Below are 12,886 nucleotides of genomic sequence, written 5' to 3'. Positions count from 1 at the left end.
CCGCAGCTGCTGTCATATATCGCGTCCGTTAGGTACTCATGTATATTAATTATTAATATTATATTATCCGAAATCGCTGCCACAATAAATTAATATTCGTATTTCGTTGCAGTTCCGTCGTTATAACACCGACGCGTATTAAAAAATTTAAAAGATATTATTGCACACATCATTCGAGGTCGGCGTATCAAGACGATAGATCCCGAGGAGGACGTGGATGAGTGTGCGGCGAGCGACGATTGCGGGCGAAGCGGACCGCGATCGTCGACTCTCTGCTGCAGCAACCTAGGTTAACGCGGTACGCAGTGCGCGCGCGTTCGATCGGCGTGACCGAAAATAAAACCGCTCGTCGAATGCATTTATTGCATTTATATTGTATGTATTATATTGTATATATTATTAATTGTTGTAAAACAAAATAACCGATGTTATCGCCATTCCGGGTATAGTAAAACTGTGCAACAATTTACAATATAATATCCGATATCGTCAGTACGTGACGTCCGTAGTAGTGATTTGTGATAATAATTATTATAAATTATTATTTATGATTAGGTCGTACACGCGCCACGCTCTCCGAACGCTGCACATTTTTGTTTTACGCGGAAATGTATTAAAACAACAATACGATATGCGTTCGTCGATCGGAAACTCGCGAATCTAATGCGCAATTTTGACGCGTGCTCGAATGGAAATTTGAATTGAACAATAATATTGCAAGGAGTAGCAGAAATTATTTCATAATAATACCTATATCATGAATAATTATGATCCGTGATTGAAAAGTAAAAATGTTGTATGTAATTTTTATATTATTAGTATTAAATATTAATATTTAATAATATTCTATGCTTGCGCACGTAGTTCGGCAGAAGGCTAACCGTCCAAGGGGCGCGTGGGAGGTGGCGACGTCATCTTGGAGGAGACGGTTTTTGTGGTTTTGAGGAGTTCGTGGGCGGGAAAGTGACGTTTTTATTTCCACGGCGAAATATTTTCGGTTTTGATAACGTCGCGGCTGCGCGGCGTATCATAGAACTGACCGATTATTCTCACCGTTTCGCACGCACACAATCACTCGATAATAAAACGATATTATCAGCTGCTGCAGATCTCGACGATCGTGATGCGACCACAGATGGACCACACAGTCAAAATAGGTACCACCTTTATTATCTACGATCTACCTACCCAGTAAAAAAAGAAAAATCATTTGCGATAACATTATTTTGTCGTTGTTGTCACAAAAACATATTTTTATTATTTCGTTCGTTATTTATATTGTGCGGTCTTCGTTACCTTGAAATAACGTACGCGTCGGAAACCACCGCCGCCGCCACACTCTCACTCCGTCCCGCCCGCGACGACCCGTTTACCGTTTACGCGTTCGACCAGGCGGCAGGCAGACAGGCAGTGCGACGCGCGACAACTGCGACACAACACGCGTCGTCCGCTCGCCGTCAATTCCGCAGACACGATCTCGTCCGCCCGATGCCAGACTCGTCGTAGATCCGGACGTGAGTAGAAAAGTGTTTTTGTCAGCCCGACCGACAACGGGTTTCGTCGTACTACTAAGCCATATTCGCTATATGCTCCGCCTTAAACGCGACCGATATCGAGCGATTCGTGTACAATGAACACAAACCCGGCGACCGCTGTAGTAAATACTGACCACTGAATAGGTACCTACTTAGTACCTACCTACCTACTTACCTACCTAAGTATATCTATCTATCCCCGAGCTCTTCCTGGTTGCATTAACTTTTTTCCGTATCCCTCGATTAGTTTGTTTTGGTCTCGATCTCGATCACGAAATTCAACAGGTATCCACGATCCACCTACAAGATATATTTTGATAAACCTACCTACTCGGCACGCTCGAGACGAGATCTCACAGGACCGCTCGAACGAATAATGTTAATGATTATTATTCACCGCACGTTCCGCACCTAATAATATAATACCTGCTGTCGCCACGCTATGTCTATCGCTCGGTAAACATGTTCGCGTCTAAACAATCAACAGTAAAAAATTACACGTACGTTCTGTGATAATGTATTTAAATAATCGTCGCGTTGAGTATTTTTATGCCACTATAAATACTATTGTACGTTGATAATGATCATTGACACAAGTACCAAAAAAAAATTAAAAAAAAAATACATTTCATGTATGATCTATTGATAAACGTTCTACAAAACATGAGAACTAATCTCACCTATTGACCTATCCACATCTATATAGGTACCTTGTATCATTATTCATTTCGGTTGGTCAATTGTTTTCCCCCCTGCTTAATCAAAATGCTAATTGGCTTTTTTCACAATTTTCATTTGCCAGTTAGCTAGTAGTGGTATACAAATAAAATTATTTCGACACTCTTAAATCATAATACATAGTTAGTTACTATACTATTATGTTTTTCTAAATTCCTTGATCATACACTTAAAGCTATGGATAATATGTTTCTATTTTAAACTGCTTAATAGATTTTACACTATAGGTACACATAGTTTAAGGTTTTTTTCTTGAAGTAAATTTTAATTGTTTTTTCGTGAAGAAAAATGTTTAATGAGTAATGTTAATAATGTTATTGTTTAGATTTGTTAATATAATAAATAATAATTCACTTCATATTTAATGTCTGTTTTTAGAATAGATACCAACGTGGAGGAAAGCAATGCACTATTGGTCAAGGTGGAGCGAAATAGCTCTAGCCATTACGACCAACCTGACTCTGGGTTATATGGCCACAACAGTAACAGTTTTGAGGATATTGAGAACGGTAACATTACAGCAGTCCCTTTCATGGATGAGACAACTTCATTATCCCAAAATGCTATCTTAATACCATTAACCGGAACAACTCCCCCTCAACATCATGATGAACCATTCAGTACAAACGCCTGTAAGCACCTATATAATATTGTTATCTATTAGGCGTAGATATTAGTTCACTATTTGTTTCATTTCATTCTTTGTACTGGGTACATATTATATTACATTGTTTTTAAAAAATTATTTATCTATTTACTTCATAATGTAAAGCATTGGTATTAATATTTATTGATTTTCATTTTTAGATAAAACACTCAAACGAGGCATTTCACATGCTACTGACAATGTGAACATTGTTTCCCAAGCAAGATCAGAATTGATATTTATCGACAACACTGAAGATGAACTACAGATTGTGGAAACTCCGGTTTATACTTTTATTCTACCCGATTTGTTACAACTAGAAGGTAAATTTTAACCACAGTTATTTAGTTGCTAATATGATACTGAACAATACAACTTATTTACTAACTGCCCTTTTTAAATAATATAATATGTTGCTTATTGTTTAGAAAAATTTCGAATGTTCATTGAAAAAGACTTGATAGCAGTAGCAATGCAAAGTTCTCTCGAACAGGCTTCAAGACTAAATTGGTGGACTGGATTTTGTCAAAGGCTTTGGCCACTTTCAACATCTGGCGATGGCAACTGTCTTTTGCACGCTGCTTCGTTGGGTGGGCTGAAATATTTAATACACTGATTTTTTAGAGCATTTTAAACACTATTGAGTTTAGCAATATAATAAATAGTTAGATCACAAAAAAAAAAAAATAATAATCAGACATAAACAAATATATTTTTTGTTAATTTATTGTAATAATACTTTTATGCTAGGTTGGCAGGTTGCATAAACAATTTATTAAATTCAATGGTTCACTAAAAATGTAATGGATCAATCGTGGGCCACTAAATCTAATTTAAGGGACCATTAGCTCACTACTAGTTCATTAAATGTTTTGCGCAACCCGGTATAATTATTCTTTCTGGAAGTGTTTAAACTTTAGTAACTAAATAGATTACAAAAATTCTCTCCAAAGCAATATTAACATTTTAATTTGAGAAAATTTATTTATATTTACACATTTACCTAATTTATAATTTATTTAAATTTATTTATACTTACATATTAAAATACTTATATATACCTTATTATTTCTATAGGTATTTGGGGATTCCATGATCGGTTATTAAATTTGAGGCGTGCTTTGCACTCGTTCCTGAGCAATGGTCCAGCTCGACATTCACTCTGGCGTCGTTGGCAACGACAACAAACTATTATGAATTCATTATTTGGTCTCGTATATACAGAACAAGAATGGCGCCGGGAATGGAATGCAATTGTCAACATGGCTTCCACCGTTCCTCGTATGCGGAAACAGAGTGCATCAAGGTTTGTTTGTTTGTTTGTTTATTTTTTTACCATAGCTTGATGTATATTTTTACCAAAACAGTGGAAATGCAGATACCGAAGGATACATTTATGAGAGCCTTGAAGAAATACATGTTTATGCTTTGGCACATGTATTAAAAAGACCTATTATTGTCATAGCAGATACTATTCTCAAGGTGTTTATTTTTTTTTTTTTTAGTTTTTTTAAATATGTCAGTTATTAGGGTGATTCAAACAATACGTTGAATTGGTTTTAAATCAATTTGATTTACAGGATATGAACGGTGAAGCCTTGGCTCCTATACAGTTTGGAGGTATTTACTTGCCCCTGGAGTGTTACCCGTGTGATTGTCATCGTTCCCCTTTGTTATTGGCATATGATGGAGGGCATTTTTCAGCTTTGGTTGCCATGGAAACACCAAATTCAACTCTTTCTTGTATGTATATATTTTATCAATATCAAACCCTAGGTATATCATGGTTGGTTATAGATTAAATCTTTGAATTCAGGTGCTATACCTTTGGTGGATTCAAATGGTGAACTTTTACCGATACAGTTTCCTGTTGATCCAGGGGAAAATGATCATTCTCCTGATAAAAATCAAGAACTGTCGTTTACAGATTCATTGTCATTATTGAACAGTTACTTGGATATTGTGAAACTCGACCCTCAAGTATTTAATGATTGGCATTATTAATTGTACTTAAATAATGTAAAATGTATTGTTTGTTTTAGGGTAACAATGACACTACAGGGAAAAATGGTCTCTTTGGTAGTCTGGGACGTTCCGTAGGGAATAAATTGAAATCAAAACTGTCAAGGACTAATTCAGTAAAAAATTTATCAGCAATATCACCTCAAGCCAAGTATACGTATTGTGCCCTGATCAACTCAGACAAAAAACACGAATATCATGATGTGATGATTAAAAACTACTTAAGGACAGCAGCTGAACGTTTTCAGCATTCACCTTATGTGAGTTAGAATTATTTTATTAATAAATATACTTTAGGACACTATTCAGACTTCAGAGCCGCATCACATTTAACGGGGGGGGGGGGGACTTCCCCAGAGTGACAATTTATTTTAAATATGATTTGAGGGGTGGCAGATTTTCAGAAAATCTTATTTACATTATTTGTTTCAAATTTCATATTAAATTTAAACTTAAAAGAATACAATATTAATATCAATAATATAATCTAGTATCTACCAACACTTCAAGAATAACTAAATACATCATAGCTGTGTGCCTGTATTGTTTGTAACTTTTAGTTTTTGACCCAATCCTAAAGAAGTAGTGCGTGATCTAATAAAAATAAAACTGTTAATATATTTTGAATAGTTTATTTTTAAACTTTTAATATATAGTATAAATTTGATTATATTTTACAATAGTCTATAGTCATGGACAAGTCTTTATCTAAGGTTTTATTCAAATTTATAAATGACAAACGTATAATATAAAGTTATTTCTATCGCATTTTACAATACCTACATAATCAATATTAATATTGTTATGACATTTTTCAACAAAATTTCAACAGTGTTTTCTTTGTGTTTTATATTTAAATAAAGCATTCATAGAAGAATTGGCACAATTTAAAAATATTTAAATTTTTTTTTCAAAAGAAGATAAATCATCTTTTACAAAACTTTTTATGTCTCACCAATTCTACACTTTCCAAATGTAGAAATAGTATTGCAAATATTTTGTTGTATGGTTTTATTGAATGCAAGTAATAAACAATCATTTTCTATATTGAAAATAATAAAAAATAATATAAGGTGTCAATAAAAGATGTCATCACTATCCATATTAAATATAGAGGACAAACTTTTATAACAATTTGATTGGTCGCAGTTGCGTAGTCAGAAGTCTCCTAAAGGAGTTACCCACCATATATAACCCCAAAATCATATATTTAAGTATATTATATTTAATATATTAATTGAGTTAATACAATTTAAGCTTGTATATTAATTGATGTACAATATTTAAGTATTGTTTATTATCTTGACTAGTCTTTTAGTTGTATTCTCCTGGTAGAATTTGTTATGAAAACTTGGGTTATTCCTCCACAGTTAAATGTTCTTCCTTATTTATTTTTGTTAAATATAGCCATCTAGCCTTTCTTGAAATACTGTTGATCTAAAGTAGGTTTTTAATCTTTTGAGAGTTTATAAAGCGCATATATTTATAATATTTATATTTTACAGAGTTCATAATATTATTTTTTTCTTTTCCATTGTGTTCCTGTGCCCTATAAGCGGTTAATAAAAACTTATTTATTCATTTTATATAACACCTTTTCGATTTCGTTGATCATAAACTTGTGACTTCTGCTGTCCGTCACCCACGTTGTTAGTTTTTATTTAATTTTTTTTGAGTTAAGTTAAAAAAATTAGTATCTTCAATGTTCTTTTATTTTGTTGCATATTTATAAATTCGGTTGTCAGTTCATAAAAATATACACGAGTAAATAATTAAGTTATAATTTGGGAATTTGGCTTAATGTGGCATTGACTGTATTACGCTATAAGCAATTTATTTTATTACTTTAAAAGTTTAATGCAAGTATGCTAGTCAAGTATGTGTCACATAAGACATGTTAAACTATGCCTTATGTGACACATAAATTGACTATGCACATGGACATTAAGTTAAGATAATGAATACATTTTACTTATCAAATACTGTGCCGTTGTTACAGAGTTATTTTGAATGTTTTAGGCGGATACGACACCTCGTTATGGAGCTGGTAAATCTCGTTTTTACACTGAAGCTGATTCTGAGTCGCATGTAAAAGTCGGCCTGATGACTCCTGTTAAGGCTGTCACAAATGAAGACCCCACAATGTACCTGTCAAAATCCACATTCTATGACACTGGTTCACAAGTGGATAAGTGTCGTACGGAAGACTGCGAGTTCTTCGGGTCGTCTGTGACTAAACATCTCTGTTCAAAATGTTACCAACTGTATCAGCAGCAAAAAAAGGAATCTGATTGAAATAATAGAAATATTACACAAAGATTTCATCTCAACGTAACATATTTACACACACACCAACAACACATACACAATTAGTTTTTTTTATTAATTTTAAAAGTTTGTGACAAACGCGTACATATCTAAGTATGTACAACACACACGTCCATAAGTCGCAACATCACTAAATAAATAAATAAAAACGTCTTTTACCAATATTAATTATCACTCGTTCGTATTGCATATTTATACATTTTATTTAATGTTTATATTTATATGTATTGTGTAATTCAATACAATATGCTTGGGGCCTTTTTTTCAGTTGTTGAAAATAATATATTTTTTTTTAAACTGATTAAGAATTTTTTTTCTTTTCTATCTTTAACTAGTCTTGAAAAATACAAAATTAATAATATTGATTAGTGTAGGTATATACATATAATATAAGTTTGAAGCAAATTGAAATATTTACTCTAATCTGCTGAGTTATTAGTCACAGCTATTAATTGTATTATCATTTTCATGCTTATTACGTTGTTGAGGCTCATTTTTCCTAAACAATTTCTGTTTAATTTTTCATAATTATATTTTTGCATTATCATAATAATTATAATTTAGAAACATTATAAAAAAAAAAAAAAACTAATAAGCACTAACGGTAAAATAAAAGCATGTTAATATATTAATTTTGTTAACAGACTACGCGTTAAATATTATGAGGTTTTAAATTGCTCGAAATGTTTTACGATCGAGTATCGTACTTGTTTTAACAAAATGAATTTATTGTTCGTTTTTAATTTTTTTTATCTGTCATATCATTGTGAATTTGTATATGTACATTTATTTATTTATTTATTTATTTATTTATGTTATTGATTTTTGTAGTTAATTTTTACATATTAACAGAAGAATAACATCATGTGTACTGGTAAATTATTGTTTTTTACACCTGTTATAACTATGTCTGTACATGTTTATATGTCTATGGTTATATTATGTTGTTGAGAAAACGTAAAATATATTAATTGTGATTGTTTTAGAATTACCTACCGTGCAGATCTTTTAAAATTATTGATTATAATGTTTATGTTAACTGAGTTGTTAGTGTATATGATATCAATAATTGACTAATACATCTCATCACGTCATGTTTGTGAGACAGACAATTAATATAAATGCATAAGCAAAAATACACTTCATTTTATTCTAAAAAATTGTCTTTTTCATTGTAACCCGTTACCGATCAGAGTTCTGCCTGTACATGGACTGGCACTCTTTAATTCTAAAAAACAGTATGGAATCATCAAAATGATTAAATATACAATTATTGTTTTATATTAAATTTTTTTTGTAATGAATCATCGTTACACATTTGTCATATTATTCAGAATTTAGTACCTACAAATTATCATTTAAGTGCCTAATAGTTCTATTATTCTATATTGATGTTATAAAATATATTTACATGTAAAGAGTCATCAATACTAAACATTATTACATATTTTGTCACTTTGTCATATCGGCATTAGGTAGAAAACTTATGAGGAATCTTTAAATCTTAGATATGAGAGCAGGTTTTTTATGAGTTTCTAACTTTAAAATAAAGTAGTCTATTCATATATTATTTTATTTTTAGCATACAATACGGGCGTGAGCGCAATTTAATATAATATTGATACAACAATTACAATAGTGTGATAACAGTAAATATTATAGTGATACATAAATACTTGATTAGGTTATGAAATAGAAAAGAATGGGTCTGAATTGGCAATAGACATACATGGCCGAAATGGTTCATTTAAACCATAATTAGTGGAGGAGGTAGGTAAATTAAAGGTGGTGTGTTGACGGGTGTGACATTTAAAGGGATTAGAGAGAGAAGGTGTGGTGAGTCAATTTGCCCATTTAATAACTTAGATAAAAATGTATTATATTTTATAAAAGCTCATATTAGAATGACATTTAGATTTTAAAATGTTAAAACTCATTCCCCAATGGTGACCACATTTAACCAAAAGGTGAAGTTCATATTTTTGACTTTTTAGAACGATATAATCTTTGATGGATTATTGCCGGATAATATTATAAACTGCTTTTATAGCTGAATTGAATTGAAAAGAAATCCTACCAATTTAATGCAAGGATTCTCATAAATTGATCTTACAGAAGCTGCCTAATACATCAAAAATACGTTTGTACAACATTATGCATTACACCTACCAAATTGAAATTTCGACATTTTAGTTCCCTATTATGGTGTACCTAAGTACCTGCTAATACAAACAATAAATTATTATTCAAAAACACAATTTCTCATATTAATATATTAATTATTATTATATAGTAAATACTTACAATATGAAACTAAAAATAAACAAATTATTACATACTGAGTGCCTTATAGTATATTATAATACATGAAAATCGAATCTTTATTACGAATACTTATCGTTTACACAGACACAAAAAATATAGTTAAAAAAATTAAAAAACACACATTACCTATTGTAAAACCAATACAGTCATCGATCCGCTCAGAATCTAAAATCTAAAATATATCCTATACAATTAATAGAGGACGTGATACCCGCATGTGTTGTCTCCGTCTTACAAGTGCGTAACATAGCAAATTTTACGCTCAGCAGAACACGTGTAGCTCTGTTAATTTAAAAATTAGAGTGAATTGACCTTTTATAAAATCCAAAGATAAGATTATTATCTAGGCAACCTCATATGCTTTTTAGTATATTTTAATTTTAAAGCTAGTTATGAGTATTTTAAGATGTATAAAAAATTTACAATTTTAAAATACTCATAACTCACGTTAAAATTAAAATATACTATATGATATAAATTATTTTGTATTTGGTAAAATTATTACGCATAATTTTACAGTAGACCTGTAGACCTATAGGTATACAATGAAGAATGAACTATAACATAGAGATAGGAAATCCCCTGAAAAAAATCCCTGACACTAGGAAAATAATCCCCCCCCCACCCAGACTACAATATTACTGACAATCGCATGGAATTTTTAAAACGTAATTAGTATAATAATTATTACATTATTAATATTTAATTTCAAATATACTATTATACTTATATAATATAGGTATAATTTTCATTAAAAAAATTAATATATAGTAAATAATATTAAATAATTAACAATAATATTGTTTTGTTTTATATCACGGTCTGAAACAACATAATATGTTAATAGTTCTTTTAAAAGATTACTGATTAGGTACCTACATTCATTAACTATTTGTTTAATAATTATTTATTTTATTTGATGTATCGATCATTCGAAATATTTTTATTTTATAATATTTTATATATTGTATCTACCTATATAAAGTAAAACTTGTAAAATCTACTTCTAATAATAATAATTATTTAAATATCATTAAAATATTATTAGGAAACGTAATATTTTATTTCGGGGATATATTATAGTATAAATATTTAAAAATAAGGTATTATCAAATACTTGAGTAAATAAATAATTTATTTTGTTTGTATAATTTTTTTATATTTTCAAGTGAACATACATGGGGGTGTGGGTGTATCGCCCCCACGGGTTACTTTTTAAGTAATGTCAGGTGGGGGCTACAGCCCCCTCAAAATGTCAGCCCTAGTTGCGCCACAGCTTATGACTATGATAATATGATAGATATATGTATAAGAACGTATGATTTTAACTTTTTTGGTATCGAATTTGATTTTACAAAAACAAATAACAATATTGATCTTCAATTGAGTATTAATGATTAATATATTTTTAGGCATTTTTTGAAGACCCCATATAATATACATTTTTAAAATTAAATTATTGAAAAATCCATGGATGCGCATCGAGAAAACATTGGAGCATAATAGTATGTTCGTTATAACAAATACCTATAGGTATAGATATATCTATAATTGTAGGTATCAATGTATCATCTTATATATTGGTAATTTATCATTAATATTCAATAATCAGATATCAATTGATTCGAGCAATGAGCAGTCGTGTGCTTATCGATTATTTAAGATTATCTATTAGGTACATCCGTGTAATGATATTTTCTATTTATGTACGGCCTCGTGCAATACAACGTGATTCGTCCATTTGAAGTACCCAGGAATTATATACAGAGTGTTGTATTTAAACAAGACACTGACATTTTTTGTCAATTTGTAAAATTAAAAAAAAATATGATTTTGCACATGATTTGAAATACTAACAATACCTAGCTGTAAGTAGTAGATAGTAAAGAAAAAATTACATCACAATTTTTATTCTTTTTAGCTGTGGTATGAATTTTGCATATATTATCATTTTTTTTACGAAGTACCTTTCGTTTCTTGTTGCAAGTGTAATGGAAATTACCCAAAAGTGGGCTGGATATCTTCTGAAATGTGTACTACACTCGTCTAAAAATAGCTACCTACATAGATACGGTTATTTGAATGAGGCTTGCATCATCATGATAATATTTGAAAAAAGGATTTCATCGATATAAGTAGGCATAGGTACAAATAGCGTTTGGGATTTAGAAGGGCTAAAGCCTTATTTTGATAATATTGAATAAGCTTGAAACAAAATGTAGGAAATGTTTGGGGGGCTATGGACATTTTTGGGGAATTAGCCCCTAAAGCCCCTCCTTCCCTATTTGTGCCTGTGTAGGTAGGTGAGTATAATACATGCAATTTTAAATATAAAGAGTTCACTTTAATTACGAGTTGTCTTCGGCATATCTAATTTGAAACATTAAAAATCAATATAAGCAACTGTAGTAATAAATTAGATTGGTGTAGTGTAGTCGACGATAGGTACCTATATAATTATATAATATGTAAAATAATGACATGCGCACAAAAAAATTAAAAAATAGCTACATTGATAGTTAGTACCAATGCATATTTTTTAGTGTCTTACATTTAAAAACAAATCATTCTGTAGTGGTACCTACACAATTATACATGCCGATAGCGATGACTGTAGTTGTAACGTGCAGCGATCAATAATAAATATTAGTTTTTATCTGATACTACCTACATCCCTAGGTTAGGTTAGGTTAGGTTAAAATTTTACCTTGTATAGAAAATGCAAAAATAAACAACCAGTAAAAATTTCATATATCTACGGTAATTTATCTTAAAGTTACACCAAAAACTAAAATCGATTTTGCGTAAAAATTCCCGTTTTTCCTTAATTTTTCTTTTGTTTTTCACGGCGCTTTTGAAAATTACTGGGAATTTTAAATTTTGACCTCCCCAATGCACCAACAATATTCACTTCCCCATCGAACAAGATATTGAAGTTGAAAATCAAAGCATTATTTCGTCTATTTATCGTGTACACAGACACAAAAATAAAAATAAAAAAAACACACATCATTGTAAAATCAATACATTCATCGCCACTCAAAATCTAAAATTCGGACGAGTAGTTATAAATTAGTTTATTTTCTCTTTATTGAGATTTTAATATACAATAAATTAGTCATAAGCATAAATTATAATAGCATATTTAAAGCTTTGATGAGTGGTGGAGTTAGTGGATTAACACTTTCAGGGTCTACACCGATAATCTACACTTAAACACATTACACAGTTATGTAAAAACTAAAAAAAAAGATTTTCATAAACGTTAATTTAGTTGTTGAAACACAATAAT

The 12,886-nt window shown here is 30.6% G+C and overlaps 1 protein-coding gene across 9 annotated transcripts; it reads left to right on the top strand.

Moving 5' to 3' along the window:
* The first annotated feature begins 396 nt into the window (after positions 1-396).
* LOC100168046 (OTU domain-containing protein 7B) lies at positions 397-8,429 on the top strand. Of its 9 annotated transcripts, none has more exons than XM_029488322.1 (11): positions 397-796; positions 865-1,157; positions 2,657-2,905; positions 3,081-3,242; positions 3,348-3,509; positions 3,997-4,225; positions 4,287-4,401; positions 4,500-4,662; positions 4,736-4,899; positions 4,962-5,201; positions 6,961-8,429. In XM_029488322.1, the coding sequence occupies exons 2-11, from the start codon at positions 1,124-1,126 to the stop codon at positions 7,234-7,236; spliced, it is 1,794 nt and encodes a 597-aa protein (XP_029344182.1). In that variant the 5' UTR covers positions 397-796; positions 865-1,123; the 3' UTR covers positions 7,237-8,429. The 9 variants fall into 9 exon arrangements, with proteins under 9 accessions (XP_029344182.1, XP_016660142.1, XP_029344183.1 ...); XM_029488323.1 differs by having other exon boundaries at positions 398-796; positions 2,652-2,905; XM_016804653.2 differs by lacking the exon at positions 865-1,157 and having other exon boundaries at positions 2,652-2,905.
* The last annotated feature ends 4,457 nt before the right edge of the window (positions 8,430-12,886 follow it).

This window comes from Acyrthosiphon pisum, chromosome A1, assembly GCF_005508785.2.
Source record: "Acyrthosiphon pisum isolate AL4f chromosome A1, pea_aphid_22Mar2018_4r6ur, whole genome shotgun sequence".
NCBI classification, from domain to species: Eukaryota; Metazoa; Arthropoda; class Insecta; order Hemiptera; family Aphididae; genus Acyrthosiphon; species Acyrthosiphon pisum.
The sequence above is the reverse complement of the archived record's forward strand: the minus strand, read 5'-3'. Positions and strand labels throughout refer to the sequence as shown.